The 16,087-nt window shown below is 38.8% G+C and overlaps 1 protein-coding gene across 3 annotated transcripts; it reads right to left on the reverse strand.

The window, feature by feature from the left end:
- On the reverse strand, positions 1–15,575 carry camkvl (CaM kinase-like vesicle-associated, like). Of its 3 annotated transcripts, XM_056241820.1 has the most exons (11): positions 15,554–15,575; positions 9,121–9,227; positions 8,807–8,938; positions 8,360–8,434; positions 6,501–6,639; positions 5,527–5,647; positions 5,354–5,429; positions 4,433–4,569; positions 4,241–4,319; positions 4,078–4,165; positions 1–2,389 (listed from the first exon to the last, which is right to left on the reverse strand). In XM_056241820.1, exons 1-11 carry the CDS (start codon positions 15,557–15,559, stop codon positions 1,064–1,066), a joined length of 2,286 nt encoding a protein of 761 aa, XP_056097795.1. In that variant the 5' UTR covers positions 15,560–15,575; the 3' UTR covers positions 1–1,063. The 3 variants fall into 3 exon arrangements, with proteins under 3 accessions (XP_056097795.1, XP_056097796.1, XP_056097797.1); XM_056241821.1 differs by lacking the exons at positions 8,807–8,938; positions 9,121–9,227; positions 15,554–15,575 and adding an exon at positions 8,574–8,776; XM_056241822.1 differs by lacking the exons at positions 8,807–8,938; positions 9,121–9,227; positions 15,554–15,575 and adding an exon at positions 8,546–8,574.
- Positions 15,576–16,087: the final 512 nt, after the last annotated feature.

The raw sequence follows: 16,087 nt of genomic DNA on the forward strand, positions 1-16,087 counted from the left end.
TGGTTTGATCTGAGTTTTATTGAAATATTTGTGTAGAGAGTGCAAAAAATAACTTGGAAGAATATTCACATCACCAAAAACTATATAATATTTGAGGAGGTGGAAGCCACAGTTACAATTCACAAACATTTGCAAGGACTTTACATATAGACATTAGAGCTTACTTTAAGATATATTAGCAAAAGTATTATACAATGTAAAGATATACTAGTATGCATAATAAATTGTGAAAAGAGAGTGAGAGAATGATAATTAAACAAACGTGTATATGGACATATACAACAGAAACAAAGGGGGCCAGGAAAAAGAATATAGCTGTAAAGCAGTCTCAAAGTTATGATCAATTATCGCATTCTGAGTATTATCATTCTCAATCAATGAAAGACTGTCATGTTTGGCAGAGACTTATAGAAACTACTGTACAATGTGAGAATATACAATAAGAATGATAAATGAACTAGTCTTATTGGAAATATTACAGAAGGTAAATGATTGATGAGAGGACACAAATGCACTGCTTCAACTTCACTATCTCAGAGCAAAAATCCAAGATGGATGAAGTGACAAAAATCATAACACCCTCCAAAGTCAGTAACTGGTGAAGAGCAATTGCACAGCGGTTCTCCAAAACAGAGCAGGATGCCAACTTGTTTTAAGGGAACAAGTTTCATTAAAGGTGGGGTTTTTTTTCAAGTTATATAAACTTTTGTATCCAAACTCTCCACAGATTCTACATTACAATTATGAAATTGTTATTTAGGAAACATATTAGTGCTTGCTATGATCTGGTAGTGTAGAGCAGAACCATTTACAAGTGGGTTAACCTTAACGGTTTCCTCTAATAATACAAAATGCTCAGTTACTCTCCTCTTTACACATTAAAAAAGCTTCTTATCCTTCACATACAATCAATAACAAGGCTCTTGGCGTTTAAGCCCCAAATATCACTGTACAGCCCCAAAAGGTATGCTGTACTCAAGGATCCATAATCTATATCCCAAAGATTTTATTGTTACATGGTGCACCTACTTCATTCTTGAGCCTTCACATCCTCTTAGCATTTTTACAAGCCTTTTCCTGACACACTTCCCCTTGGTGATTGGCCAGACCGCTTTGTAGACTTCTGGTCATCGCTGTTACCCTCGTCACCAGTCGGATGGCTGTGACCCTGGACGTGACTGGGTGGGGAAGGTGGCGGGTACGAGGGAGGCGGGATGGTCAGGTGTGGTAGAGAAGGCATTGCTGGGCGAGGTGTGGTGGGAAGGGGTGGCGGGGTCGAATGATGGTACGAGCGAGGTCTGGGTGATGGGGAAGAGCTGGCGCTTTTTGCTCTCGGAAGGGTCTCAGGATGATCGCTGATCTGCTCCAGCAAAGAAGGCATATCCCCCTCGATCTTCTCTAGCACGGCAGCCATTTGCTTCTCAATTTGTTCGATTACACAATCCATTTGCCAGTCCGCGCTGGTTCCACTTCCTGGTTCTAGACCACTGTACTGTCCGACAGAGTAGGTTGGACAGTATGGGCTCCCGTACCCTGATGCACCATGGACCATCTCCTGCAGCTCCTGCTCAAATACCGTTTTATCATGGCCGAGACTTGAAGATCCCAATCCCGCATACGTACACTGGATGTTTTTCGCCGATTGGCTCCCCTTGTCCGGTCGTCCTTTCTTCAACTCTCTGCTATTGGGGTTGACCTCGCAAGTGGCCCCAACTTCTGCTGGCCTCTCTGCAACTGCTTCTGGGAGCTGTGTTTGACACCAGCTGCTTGCGGCCATATCATGGGCCGTGTCTTTCTTGTCTTCTGATTGAAGGGGTGTTTCCTTTTCCACTGACAAGGAACTGGTTTTGGCATCCGAACATGAGCTATGATCCATCGAGAGATTTGCAGCCATCTTGCGTCGATTTGGAGTATCAGGGAGAGGTGATTTCTTTTCAACATTGCCAACAGTTGTGGCCTCTGGCTCTGTGGGGATGTGGTTCTCTCGGCTGTCTGAGGTCTTGATTGGCTGGATGGGCGCTGCTTTCTGGCTTGCTCGCGTTGATGGTTTGTCCTCTATTTCAGAAGTGCTTTCGTTAGTCTCTATCTTGTTCGGCTCCTCTGCTTGTACTTTTAAAGAGCTGTTTGATTGGGCAAGGGTCTCTGCTTCTTTCTCTTCTACTTTTTTGTGTTCTGCTTCGTCTTCTTCTTGATTCTTCACGGATCTGCTTACGACGGACACCTCATGGGACTTGCTCACAGTAGAAACGCCACCTGAGTCTTTTAGTGTCCCCTTACCATCTAATCCATCTGCTCTGACCCCTTCGCCCTTGGCTTCTACTGCACCATCAGATGATCCAGCTTCGGAGGCTCGGAGGCGCTGCATGAATGTGGTGACACGAATCGCTTTCTGAAAGTGAAATGAAAAACACCCAACACTTAGTACCCGGTAAATTATCAAGTAATGTAAGGTCTTCTTTGCTATGGAGGTGAAATGCATAGTTAAAAGTGTGGCAATCGGTGGTAGCAGTTTTCCCTCTCTATCGCTTTCATGAGACGTACACATTCAAGAAGGGCGTTTTAGTAATTTTGTTGTGTCAGAGGGAGGCGTCACATTATATCGCTTTTTCAGCGTTTCGAAACAACAAATTTTTAAGAGTTACTGTAATAGTTCAACTTTTCAAATCCCTGTTCTGATATGTTTGGTTCTAGCTGTTTTTCGAATGTGAGAATGCAAGAACTGCAAGATAAATTATGTCTGAACCAAACAATGAAATTAGTTGTTACTGGCTGTTGATCTGAGTGAAATGTTTTAAGTAGGGATGCACAGAACATTACGGAACCTTATTGATTATTTGCCAATATTTATTGGTATCAGTTGATATTGGATATTTAACTGTACGCTCATTTTCTCTATTTTTTACGTTTAGATTACCTTTGCCATCATCTAAAGCTCACTTAAAGTTAATCTTTAAAACCACTATTAATTTAATAACACTGTTAAATGTAATATTTAGCAAATCTTAAAACGAATATTCTTTTTTCAACTTCCGATGCCTAAAATTTACTTGTGTTTTTTTTGTGTGTGTTTTATTTTACATTTATTTAGAAAAAATAGTACAGAATTTTAATATCGGTCATTTATCTGGTTTCAACCATTGCACAATTATTATCAGCTTATCAGTATTGAGCCAGAATTTTTATATCGGTGCATCCTTATTTTTAAGCTATTTATATATAAAAAAGTAAAGTACCGCAAATATTCTCATTCTCGATAATTGCCGTCTTTCGAATGCTCTGCTGCTCGTCCCCATCCCTAGCACACATACAGGATGATCCCCAATTTGATATGTATGTGTCATTGGCAAAAGCATGATGTGAATAAATGAATCAGGGCTACAGTAAGTCATCTGAGGACAAACCACTTTCTCAAAGGACAAACCACTCTCTTTCTCTCTTTTCATAAGAACCACTTTGGTCCTTTCTGGCACACACAAACACAGGGACAACTTTTCATACACATACAATACGATGAATAGTCAATCTGGAGATTTGTCTGAGTGAATGAAGGGCTAACTGGAATTCAAACTGGAATATTGAGGACACTGTGAGTAAAAGCCAGACGGCATATGACTGAATGCACATGGGACCAGCTGGGCAGTGATAAATTTGTTAGTTACTGGTGTGCAGATACAGGGAGGCTTAAGTACAGCGAGAGTCTTTCCAACAATCCGACTTGAACTACATATTTCCTGAATGATCGTAGCTTGAAGAATCAGGCCAGGCCATGAGACACTGCAGCCATGTATTATCGTACACTAGGTATGATGCGAGAGGAAATATGAGTGCCCAAGTCAAAGATTGTTATACAGAGAAAAGAATCTCTGCCTCTAGGCTGCCCCGCAAATATCAACAGTACCTTCAACTCCTGGGTATCACATGCAAGGAAAAAGCAAACATTAATATAATAACCATCAGAACCTTTATTAAACAACAGCTTAATTTGCCATTATCATCTTTACATATACTGTCCTTATCCATTAACTTATTATTTATTGTGCTGTTTGCTAGAAAAGTGAGTAATGCAATTCCTCTTACCCTCCACTTTGCCTTTGCAAAGTTTTTCTCAAATTGAGCACAGACTCCTTCCTTCAGATTCTTTTCCGAAGCCCCATTTCCAGCGATCCTAGCAAATAAATAAATAAACATAAGTAAAGGTGTTGTCTCTGAAATAAAATCAACTATTTGTGTGTAGACTTACCATGCATGCGAAAGTGCATCTTGTGCAGTAATTCTCAGCATTTGGTCAACATCCATAAGTCTGCAGACCAGCTCTTTTGCTTCATGACATGGAAGAAAGAGACTCAGGGGTAAAGCATCAAAATAAAATAAAATAAACATTTTAAATATTACTAGTTTGGATCAGGAGCTTCTCAGTTCCTGATCTTAGTACCAGCAGGGGAAATGTCATCCCAGTACGGTGAATCAAATTCAAATTCTCCACCAACAATGCGGCAGAAGATGATCCGGTTGTGCATGTCGGTGTTCTCCTCCTCAGTTTCATCATAGAAGGGAGGGTTTCCAGACAACCTACAAATGAGATTTGTACAATTTGTATTATGTTCTGCTGTGTTGTACTACATTTCCTTTGGTACAAGATCATGAGTATGAATTTAGGTATAAATGTGCTGTAAAATTACTGTTAAGTGTTTTAAATCAGGGGTTTCAATTTCAAATTTTTTTGGTGCCAAAGAACCATCTAAATATGATCTTCTTGTGAGGGACCCCCTTCCTAAAATATAAGGGCAGATATATATTCTTATTTATAAAACCACATTAATACTGTGTTTTATATATATATATTATAAAATAGTGTGGACATAATTTTTGGCCAGGCGGTCATACAAAAAAAATGATGAACACATGAAAAAACAAGAGAGAATCAACAAAATATTATTTAGTGATTGTATGTGTCACAATCACATTTGTTTGGACTCTTTGTGTTTCGTCATTGCCTGCCTTAATCATTCATTTGTTGTCACGGACACTTGTTATGTTCAGCTGTGCACTCATTACAGTATGCTCACACAGTATGGTTTTTCCTGCACAGTAAAATAAAACCTGTAGCTGTAGATTGCCCTTTTTGCCAAATAATTGTGTCAGATAAACACCTTAACCAAGTTTAGTGTTTTGTTCTTCCCTCATATTTAAAATACTGTAAACACTATACAAATAAATTGAAATTAAAAATGTATCAAAATATTTTAAATAATCTCATGATTTCTGACCCCAGCCCCCTGTTCTTTTTAAAAACCAAACACATAAAGAAAATAAAGTATCCTTGACAAACCAATTGTATCCAACACCAACTTACAGTATGTACATAATGACCCCCACCGCCCAACAATCGACTGGTCTTCCATAGCGATGACGCGCCACCACTTCAGGAGCTGACAGGAAATATGACAAACAAATGTGAAGATTACTGCCAGTGATTCGCATACTCAAAGTTAAAGAAAAATAAAGATCATGGTGATGAATAAATACCAAGGTATTCAGGTGTCCCACAGGGTTCAGTGATTGAGCCGTTCTCAAACCTGGACAGGTAGAAATCCCGCAACACGACTTTGTTGTGATTACTCTCTCTATAGTACATCAAGTTCTCCAGCTGAAATGACAGAAAAGGCAGAGGGCAAAAAAAATCAATACTTTAATATATAAGTAGTGATAGGAGGAAAGACATGGCATTAGGCCCAACTATGGCTGAATAAAAGATTGCTGTGTCCCAAATGATATTGATATTCGTCTATCTTCTGGCCAGTAGAGACCAGACAGGACACACCCTTCACCCGCTCTCAATGTGAACAATGAGTTCTGTCTTTAAAAGATAAATCTGAAAACTCACAGCTGACCTACTCTGTATAATATATGAATCTCAGTCAGTGATATTTCAAGCACAAACCCTAAAAGGAAATGCATCAAAGCTAAATCTAAAAACACCCAGGAGGCAACACAGAATTATGCATTACTGACAAGAGCAAATGAGATGCATATATATACACATAATAGAGAATGTCTGATGCTAATATCCTGCCGTGCACTAGAGGGCACTATAAACACATGTTGTCTCATGACAAACAGCATCATAACCTTAATGACTTTAGGATGAAGCATTAGAACCACAGGAGCTGGCAATGCTGTTTATTCCTTTCATATTTGTTTTGAACATTAATGACACCCACAGGGAGCACCTGCAATATTACAGTTGTACAGTGTTATGAGTCAAAGAGGACTAGGCGTTTGATTAATATAACTGATGATTATCATTTAATACTCCACAAATAGAAACATTCCCAGCACACACATGCAAATTAACACGTTTTAACACAGAGTTACAGCCTTTGAGTCACATGTTCAGATATTAAACCGGCCTATGGTGCATATGGTTTTGCACTCCATTATTTTATTCTATATATGGATTTCCATTAATACAAATGATCATATTATGACTGCATACCAACCTTTAAGTTCCTGTGGACGATGTTGAGGGAGTGAAGGTACGCCACTGCTTCTAAGACCTGACGGATCACATTGGAGGCATCTCTCTCTGTGTAGTTCCCCTGGTCTAAGATCCAATCAAACACATCTCCACCTGTGGCCCTGTGATGAACACACAGTCAAAACATAAGATGAAAGCAGGGGATATGCGTGTGTGTATAGTGTGTAATTCTAATTTAAGCTGTATTTAATTGGTAGTAAGGTTGGTCAGGGATGGGGTATGCCCTAGGGCAATAGGGCCAGTGCTCCAGGGCCTTTGACTAACTGGGACCTTGAGCTGATAGGTGGACTGACAGCTGGAAACAAGGTACTGCAAACATAAATCTGCTACAGATAGAACAACAGCCCTGTAATGGTTTGACACACATATATTTGGTATATTCAAATATACATATATATTTGACCTATATAGTAGTGGCCAAAAGTGATGTCCCCTCTAGGAAAATGTACTTCTTTACCCTTTATTCAAACATTATTAGAAATGTGTTAATGATTTTGTAAGCATATTGCATAGTTGTGCTTGAAGTAAATTGTTTTATTTGTGATAAAATGAAATCATCGCAATGAAACATGTCAAAATGTGCGGACAACCTTTTTGGCCAGGTTGTCATACAAAGAAATTATGAACACACTAGAGAGAACCAATGAAATATTAATAACTATGTTATAGTCAGTATACTTTTTTCTGTGAGTGTTTTGTTTTACTAAGCTTTTTTTTTTTTTTTTGCATATGAATAAAACCTGTAGCTTGACCCTTTTTTGCCAAATAATTTTGTCAGATTAAGTAAATTAGTAACCTTAAGTAAGTTAGTTTTGTTCTTCCCTCATATTTAAATTGTTATTAATATTTCAATTATTATATATCCTCATATTTTGTGGGTTTAATCAAACTTGTAGGGTCATTAAAAAAATAATCCCCTCTGGACATCACTTTTGGCAACTATAGGATTATTTCAGTATATTCAGGATAATTCAGGATTAATCCAGAGCCTCAAAAAGGACCAAAATGCATTCTTGTGGTTAGTCACCAAACATAAAACAATTAGATAATTTTAAAACATAGTGAAATATCACTATATTATAAGGATTTTGATGAACCATTACATAAAGACCTGCCCAAATTTGCTAAATCATTAAGAAAATGTGCAGTTTTCAAATGTTATATAAATCTACATTTTAAATCAAATTAAAAACTAAACGTCATAAATTTCAATCCGGATCTGAATATTTTGCCAATACGTGCAGCAATGCACAAATGTGAAACTGTAAAATCTCAGAATATGTTCTCAGACTGTTAAAAATGTTGTGATTTCAACAAAATACCCCAAAATAAACATAATATTACCCTATGTATGTAATTCTACATCTGACTTCTTATGCACCTAATTTAGTGTAACTCTGACACACCATTGCCACCAAAATTATAAATACACTTTTTCAAACACTTCAAATATTTTATTTACAGAATGCCAGATCTGCAACCGGAATCTATCAAGCTAACATCATTCTATAGGATCTTTAAGATTAAAACAGAAATGGTAAATGACAAAATGTCCAGAAACTGGATTTTCTATTATAGACACTCATTACTGTAATCTTAATAGCTGTAATAGCATGTCAAAGTCATTCATGCACAATCAGATGACAGGGTTTTAATAGATTTTTAGCTCTGGCTAGATGTGGATATTTGCGTGAGGAGCCGAGTCAGAAAAAGTGGATTTTCTGGAGTGATGTTATGGTGCGGAGAGATGTGTCCTTGGTCTACTGAATGGCACAGGGAAGGGATCGTGACTGATCAGGGCAAACGCAAGGTCAGACTCACAGTTCTTGTACGATGAAGAACTCTTTCCTGGTCTCGAATGCATCAATCAGCTGCAAGATGTTTGGGTGTTTGAGCCTGGAATAATGACACATGACAGCAAAAAGCTGAATAGTTTCTTCATCTCACGTTAAAAAAAGAGTAAAATAATGCTTCAAGAAGAGTGAGAAAGGACAGAAATAATCCCACCACGAGTGATACATTCAGCTTCTCTTACCCTCTCCATCTTTCTCTCCACCCCACCATCCTTAAAGGAGTAGCGCGCCCAAAAATGAAAACATACAGCTATAGTTTTACTTTTGTGCTCCACAGATGAAAGATGAATTTTGATGTTTGAAATGATTTCAGATTTCTGGGCGAACTATCCCTTTAAATGTTCTCTTTGTCCTTTCAGATCAGCACTCTCACAAAACCCTACATCATCTGTTGATGTTTTGAGTCACCATGTACATTTTCAAGATCATGATCTCGTTCTTGGCTGCCTTCCGCACTTTCTTGCCATCTTTCTTGAGGAATTTCTTGCACACATAGACCTTGTCCGTCTGTCGTTCCTTCACCAGGCACAGCTCACAAAATTCTTTCCTGTAGAGAGAAATGATACTGAATGCTGCATTTTATGTTTATGTTTGTGAATCGGTTATATTAAGAACTACACTGCTGAGATAAACACCTATGTATTGGGATTAATGTTTAGCGAGATCACATGTCTGTAATTGATGGATTGGCTTTCTTAAGGCTATAATGGCTGATCTATGCACACTCACGCCTTGAGGACCTGTCCGATCTCGTATTTGTCAGTGACATCTGACAGGCTGTTGTATGTCCGCCCATCTCGCAGAGCAAGGCACCCAAATGGCATGACAGCATCCACCTGTCCAGAGGAGAACAAGAAGCGTACACATACACATACAGCTATCAATCTCAATAAAACTAATGCCATTCACTCTGGAGGAGCATGTCTTCACAAACTAGCCTCACCAAGACAGGTTTTACACAGAAATTGTGAAATACTAATGAATGCAGTTTCAACATGTTTTTATAAAAAATATATAAACTGGAAAATATAAACTGGAAATATTGGACATTATCCATTCAACACAAGCAGAACAGTTTATGTGTAAAACATACACATTCTTGTAAAACAGAGTCCATTTCTTCCTATTAAATGGAATGTAACAATTTGCTACAAAGAAATTCATCACGTTTAAAGGAGATCTATAAATTTAGTGAGATATTTTATAATAAACATACAAGTGAATAAACAAATTGGGGACATTCCATAGACATAATGTTTTTTATTAGGGCTGCACCGATATGAATATTTTGGCCGATACCGTTAACCGATAATTCTTTATATTTAAAAGCCGATAACCGATATATTGGCAAATAAATCTAAATCCAATTTTTTAAAATGATTTTTGAGAGCCTGATTACAAAAACAAAAGTCTCACTATTGAAAGCCATGTCCCAAGCACACAATTACAATGTTCTCATTATAATGTTATGTAACCTATTTGACAGACTTCCAATCGTATTTAAAGCAATTCAAAACCATCATGGCAAACAGTGCACATCAGAAGTGTCTCAGCTGAAGGAAATAGTCCATTATTTATCTGCTTTAAGATATAGGACAAATTTTCTTATCGGGCCAATAACGATATATATCATATGTACATATTTGATAACATATGAACATATCGGCCGATACCGATATTGTGGCCAATATATCGTGCATTCCTTGTTTTTATACTGTACAAACTGTATATTCTATCCCCTAACCTACTCATCACAGAAAACTTTCTGCATAAAAAAAAAACACCATTTATGATTGATAGTTTTCCACATGGGGACCAAAAATGTCTCTACAAGGACAAGGATATCGGATATTGCCATCTTTGTGGGGATCATAACGTAGGGTTTACCAGGACCACAGACACACACACACACAAACAACACACACACACACACACACACACTTTTAATAGGGAGAAAATCATGCAGCAACAAGGACATCATGTTTTTGGTTGATAATAGATGACTGTTATCACTCCAAACAACACGATTTGTATCTTTATTGTGTTTCAAAAAAAATCTTATTTGTAAAAAGGTGTTTCTGATGTATCACACAATTACAAAATCAGAAATATAGTGCTCAAGTGAAAATAATTCAACAGATGGTTGGGCGGACATGTTTCTCAGCGCAGGGAAACAGTAGATCTTTAAGACTGATGGTATCAGTGTGGAAGAGCGTGATGAGAGTGACATCATCTTTATCAGAAGAGAGAGAACTGGACTGTCAGCTGTGTAATCCAGCTCCAGCTCCTGCCCCTAATCCCTAATCCCTCACATGGATCCATGCACGGGAGGGGTCGGGATACAGTAGGAGAGGTCGGGAACAACTGAAATATTACATAACAGGAACATTGTGAAGGACTTTGCTGAATTTATGCTGAGAATCTGATAAGTGACAAACTGGAATACTGTGATATCTTTTAAATATCTAAATTGTGAGGTTTTGTCTGCTAAGAAAAGGAAGTGAAGACATTAAAATCATCGAGGCATGCTTCCTAGTTTTTGCTAGACAGCTGTTCATCCTACAGCAAAGTCAACATGGCATTGTTACGCATACTTCTGAGATATCATGTTTGTTATATTTGCATAGCTATTTCTGTTACCTGCCTTCTGGTACCACGCAAACAACTCCATAACATTTAATTAAAATAAAATTGTGCCACAATGATTTGTATGTGACAGGCCTGTTAGAACATTTCCGCATTTCAATAAATAAAATATGACACACTAAAAACATTTTACAAGAGCGCCAAGATAGTCATGGGGCTTGTGTCTAAATTAAGATGTAGTCAAGATGAGAAAATAATGTTGTGACAATATTTCATGTGCATGTTGCAACAGAATTATTTGTATTTTTTTCTTAAACATGCACAAAGATTATAAGGAACTGCTATGGACAGATTTCTTTGGAAAGGCCAATGAAAAGTAGGGATTTTTAAAATCGACTAGTTTCCTGAATCGGCTGGTTTCGGGATCACTTGACCCCAATCAGACACGTTTCTTAGGGGGTCTTTACATAAGATGTCTTCCTGCATTCAAATTTAACTAGATGAGGCGCAGCACCGTGAAACAGAACACAGACGTGTTTTAAAAAGTTAAACTATTTTTAACTTGACATGTCATCTTAAAAATGCAACACTCATTTCAGAGCTGTGGCACAGAGGGTAGTGCATCAATTCTGAAATATAAAGGGCTGCAAAGCTCGTGGGGACACAAGCTCACCAAACCTGGACAATAGAAGACTGGAAAAACATTGCCTGGTCTGATGAGGCTCAATTTCTGCTGCGGCATTAAGGTGGCTGGGTCAGAATTTTGCTAAACAACATGAAAGCATGGATCCATCCTGCCTTGTATCAATGGTTTGTAAATGATGGCTACTTCCAGCAGGATAACGCACCATGTCACAAAGCTCAAATCATCTCAAACTGGTTTTTTGAACATGTGAATGAGTCACTATACTCAAATGGCCTCCACAGTCACCAAATCCCAATCCAATAGAGCGCCTCTGGGATGTGCTGGAACTGGAGACTCGCATCATGTATGTGCAGCTGACAAATCTGCAGCAACTGCGTCATGTTATCATGTCAATATGGACCAAAATCTCTAAGGAATGTTTCCAGCACTTTGTTGAATCTAAGCCACGAAGGCGGCAGTTCGGGAGGCAAAAGGGGGTGCAACCCAGTACTTGCAAGGTGTACCTAATAAAGTGGGCAGGGAGTGTACAATATATATACATGTCAATAAATTATTGTATTTAAAACATATTTGGATAATTTTATAACAAACAAACAAACATTTACTTATAATATGATAATAAATAGCTAATTTGAATAAATATGACTTGTCATTGTTGGATGACTGTAGGCCACTGTGTAGTGCAGGCCAGGAAGTTATGAGCCAGAGTTGCTACTTCCCTCCTACAGGCACTTTCTAACACTCTTTCCGTATGGTATGAACGCGCTGACAAGATATATTCACAACGAGCTTGGATTCCCTCCGGAGCTGGATGCAAATACAGAAGGTGACATGCTTACATTAGGGTAGTGATGCGCATGTTTTGATGGGAACCTTGCACTGGAAGGATGGATCACATTTGACAGTCCTCGCTCATTAGTTACACTCAATACGTGCCCTGTGTTACAGAACTCGTGCGCACGTACGGAATCGCACATCCTTCTCTCTCCGGTGTGAAAAAAGGCAACCTTGTAGAGATGGCCATTATGGGATGCGGTGGGATAAAGGATTACTGTCTCAGAGCTTGTGATTTCTCAGATCAGTTCAGGCAAAAATGTATGTTGTTTTAATTGAGGGTCCATGCATATTCATAATGGCTATTTTTTGCACACGCCCACCCCTTACATACAATCCAAAATTAGCATTTGAACATTCCCCCAGCCTGGAGACAGAGTTCAAGAAAGATACAAGACAAAAGACGAGGAAGCACCAAAGGGTTTGAGGGGTGTCTTCTACAAAGACTCGCTTGCACCAGATTTCTCCCTCCATCATTAAAGACCATAAGACCCTCACCATCAGCCTTCCCCAAGACACTTCTCTGTAATGGTACGCTCTTCTCTCTCCTGTCTGTACTGCTCTTATTAAAGCAATGAATCTTCATCTCCAGAGGCACACACATTAAACACCAGAGCCAATCCCACAGGATGGATGAGAGGAGCTGTGCTGTTCTCCAAACACATCTGAACCCAAACTCACACACACGAATGCGCACACACCTCCTCACAATCCAGCACAGCAACAAGTTCAAAAGTCACAGCATGGAGCGTAGAAGTTTGATGTCCTCCCTTTTTCCCCTTGCTTAATCTGGTGCTAAATTATAGCATGCAGTCCCGCTTTCATGTCCACCTCTCACAGACAAACACCATAATCATTATCATCCTGCTGGGTTTATTATGCATTTGGTGTTCTGAAACAGAATTTTGGCACTACTAAGCGCAATATTTGCCAGAGCCTCGGATGAAGCCTCAGATGTAGTGAAAATATTGAGAGAAGACTCATCCGAATTAGTAAAGCAAATGTTTAGCTTCTTTAATTGTTACAATTACATTTCATGTGAAATCAAAAATTTTATCACAGAGTTTTGGAAGTTTCCTTTAAAGAGAAATATAAACAGGACCCCATTTACACTTAGTATTAAAGTTGTGATGTAATGAAAGTATAGCGTCAGATATTTACTTCCTTATTGTGACATAAATCCGAGCGAATTATCGAAAAGGAAAAAAAAAGTTTGGAGGTGACTTGGTTCAATTCATCAGTTGTTGAGTGGATGGAGGCAGATCTGAATGCAAGCTTGTTGTCAATTGTAAGAAAAGGGCAGGGTTTAAGTGAAGTAAATGATTGGACATTTGACACCAGAGATTTATTTTGATTCAAAATTGTAAGGTCAAAAAAAAAAAAGAAACATGCATGGATGAATCATTCATAATAAGATCAATAACATACATTAAGAAAATAGATACAGTGAATTTCCATTTCATGCCAACTTCCGACATCCGATTCGATCACATTCACAACTAAAAAATGCTAATTAATTTACCCATCCTTTATGCCTTTTTGTGAACTGAATCAAATGATTCACTGACTCATAAGAATGATTAGTTCACAAATTGGGCATTGCTACTTCTCTCATAAACATGCCAAGGAGAACTAGGGTGAATATTTGATGGTAAAGACTTAAATTTCAGTCTGTTCCTCACACAAGTCAAGTCACATTTATTTATATAGTGCTTCAAACTATACAGATTGTGAAAATAACATTGTTAATGTCGCCAAATCCATTAATTATGAAACAAATAAAATGTAGTTAAGGCAGCTCTGCAGATTCATTATTTAGTTCAAGCTTTTTCCTCATCTGATAGTGTCAGTGCAGTTGATGATATTAAAGCGACGATATTACTGAATATTAATTGTCTTACAAAGCTTTCATTTGACTTTAGATTAGAAATATAGTTCATGAGCCGTATACAGACAGACCACTTTTTATCATATTTTTGTCCTTTTAAAGCTTGAAAGCTCCATTTCCCTACTCATTTTAATTGTCTGAAAAAGAGTGACCAGAGTATTCTTCAAAATGTCATTTGTTCGCCTGCTAAAACATACACAAGACTATATAAAAGATGTCATAATGTACTGACACTCATGTCCCAAGTTCATTTAGTCAACCAATTTACATTTAAAACATCACATTTGTGGTGAGATTAAAGTTTTGAATTATATTGTAAGCAACAGTCAATCTACTTTACTTTTTAGACTTTTTTCTGCTATATCAACATGCAGAAACACACTGACCTCTCTTGGTCTGACTCTGACCACTTGTGAACGGATCACCCGAGACAGGCTTTAATACCAAGTGTAAACACAGCCTTGGATTCGTTAACCATCCATGGTTTGGACTGACTCCAAAATCAATAACGTGTCGGACTTCAGTGGTGAATTCTTGGAATTGACTTTGGCATGAATGTAAAGGGGGCAGTGTTAACCCCACCCAGACTGAGTGAGTCCAGCTGGGCTGCTGCTTGGAGCAGCTGGATGCTCCACAGATCAGGGGAGGGAGGAGGGAAAGGCTCTCATTCAAACACAAGATGCTCATCCAAACTGTCTGCTCCTCAGGAGGGAGGCTCAGAAATCTGGAGCTGATGCAAAAGGACAGCTTCCATACAGGAAGGGCAGTGAAGGCCTGGATTAAATCAATCTGTTACCCTTCAGGTGGAATGCTACGAATTGACCAGGACTGATGCTGAAGACATGGATGTTGATTTTGCCTGTTTCTGTAGGTCATACATGATGTACGTGACAAGAATGATTGCCTGATCCCTGAGCTTAAGTGCACATAGGTGAAGACACAGGGAGCACAAACAGAAAGGAGAATAGATTGAAAATAACTGGGAGAGAATAGACCACTTGTGACATACACAAATGTTTACCGGGGGTAAGATTTGGATGAGAAAATAATCAACAGCACAAGATGAAGGAGAAGACTGAATGTCCTAAAGCGTGATGAAAAGTCACATGAAAGGAGGCAGTGCCTCCACATCACAGCGATTTTCTGATTACACTGTCAAAACAGGGGTAGTTCATCCAAAAATGAAAATGTTGCCATAATTTACTCACTCTCATGTCGTTCCAAACCTGTCGTCTGTAAAAAAAAAAAAAAAAGAAGATAATTTGAGAAATGTTTCAACTGTCTATACAATGAAAGACAATGGCGTAAAAAAAAAAAAAACACTGGTCTACACTAACTTTCATTGTATATGTATTGGAGGCCAGCTAGTAAGAGCTGTGCAGGTAAACCTCACTCCCTTGATCTTTAAGAGGCACTCTAGCGACTGACACTAGCGGCTGCAATCTTTAGCCTCCTTGTTACAGTGCTCACCTCCCACACCGGAGACCCGGGTTTGAGGCCCGCACAGAGCGGGGTGAGTAGGACCTGAGGGGTTACACTGATACCGAGACCCGGATGGGTGGTGAGGTTTAGGGGGGTGAGTGTAACGGAGGCCAGCTATAAGAGCTGTGAAGGTAAACCTCACTCCCCAAGCCTAAAGAGGATCGCTAGAGGCTGTAGTCTTTAGCCTCCTTGTTAGCGTGCCCGCCTCCCACACCGGAGACCCGCGTTCGAGGCCCACACAGAACAGGGAGAGTAGGACC

This window comes from Rhinichthys klamathensis, unplaced genomic scaffold (assembly GCF_029890125.1).
Source record: "Rhinichthys klamathensis goyatoka isolate OS25496 unplaced genomic scaffold, OSU_Roscu_1.1 h1tg000678l_1, whole genome shotgun sequence".
NCBI classification, from domain to species: Eukaryota; Metazoa; Chordata; class Actinopteri; order Cypriniformes; family Leuciscidae; genus Rhinichthys; species Rhinichthys klamathensis.

Coding starts and splice junctions, on each gene's coding strand:
- camkvl (XM_056241820.1), bottom strand. Junction 8,435..8,806: donor GAGATCATGATCTTGAAAAT/GTACATGGTGAC, acceptor TCATTATTCCAG/GCTCAAACACCCAAACATCT. Junction 4,166..4,240: donor GATGCACTTTCGCATGCATG/GTAAGTCTACAC, acceptor TTTATTTGCTAG/GATCGCTGGAAATGGGGCTT.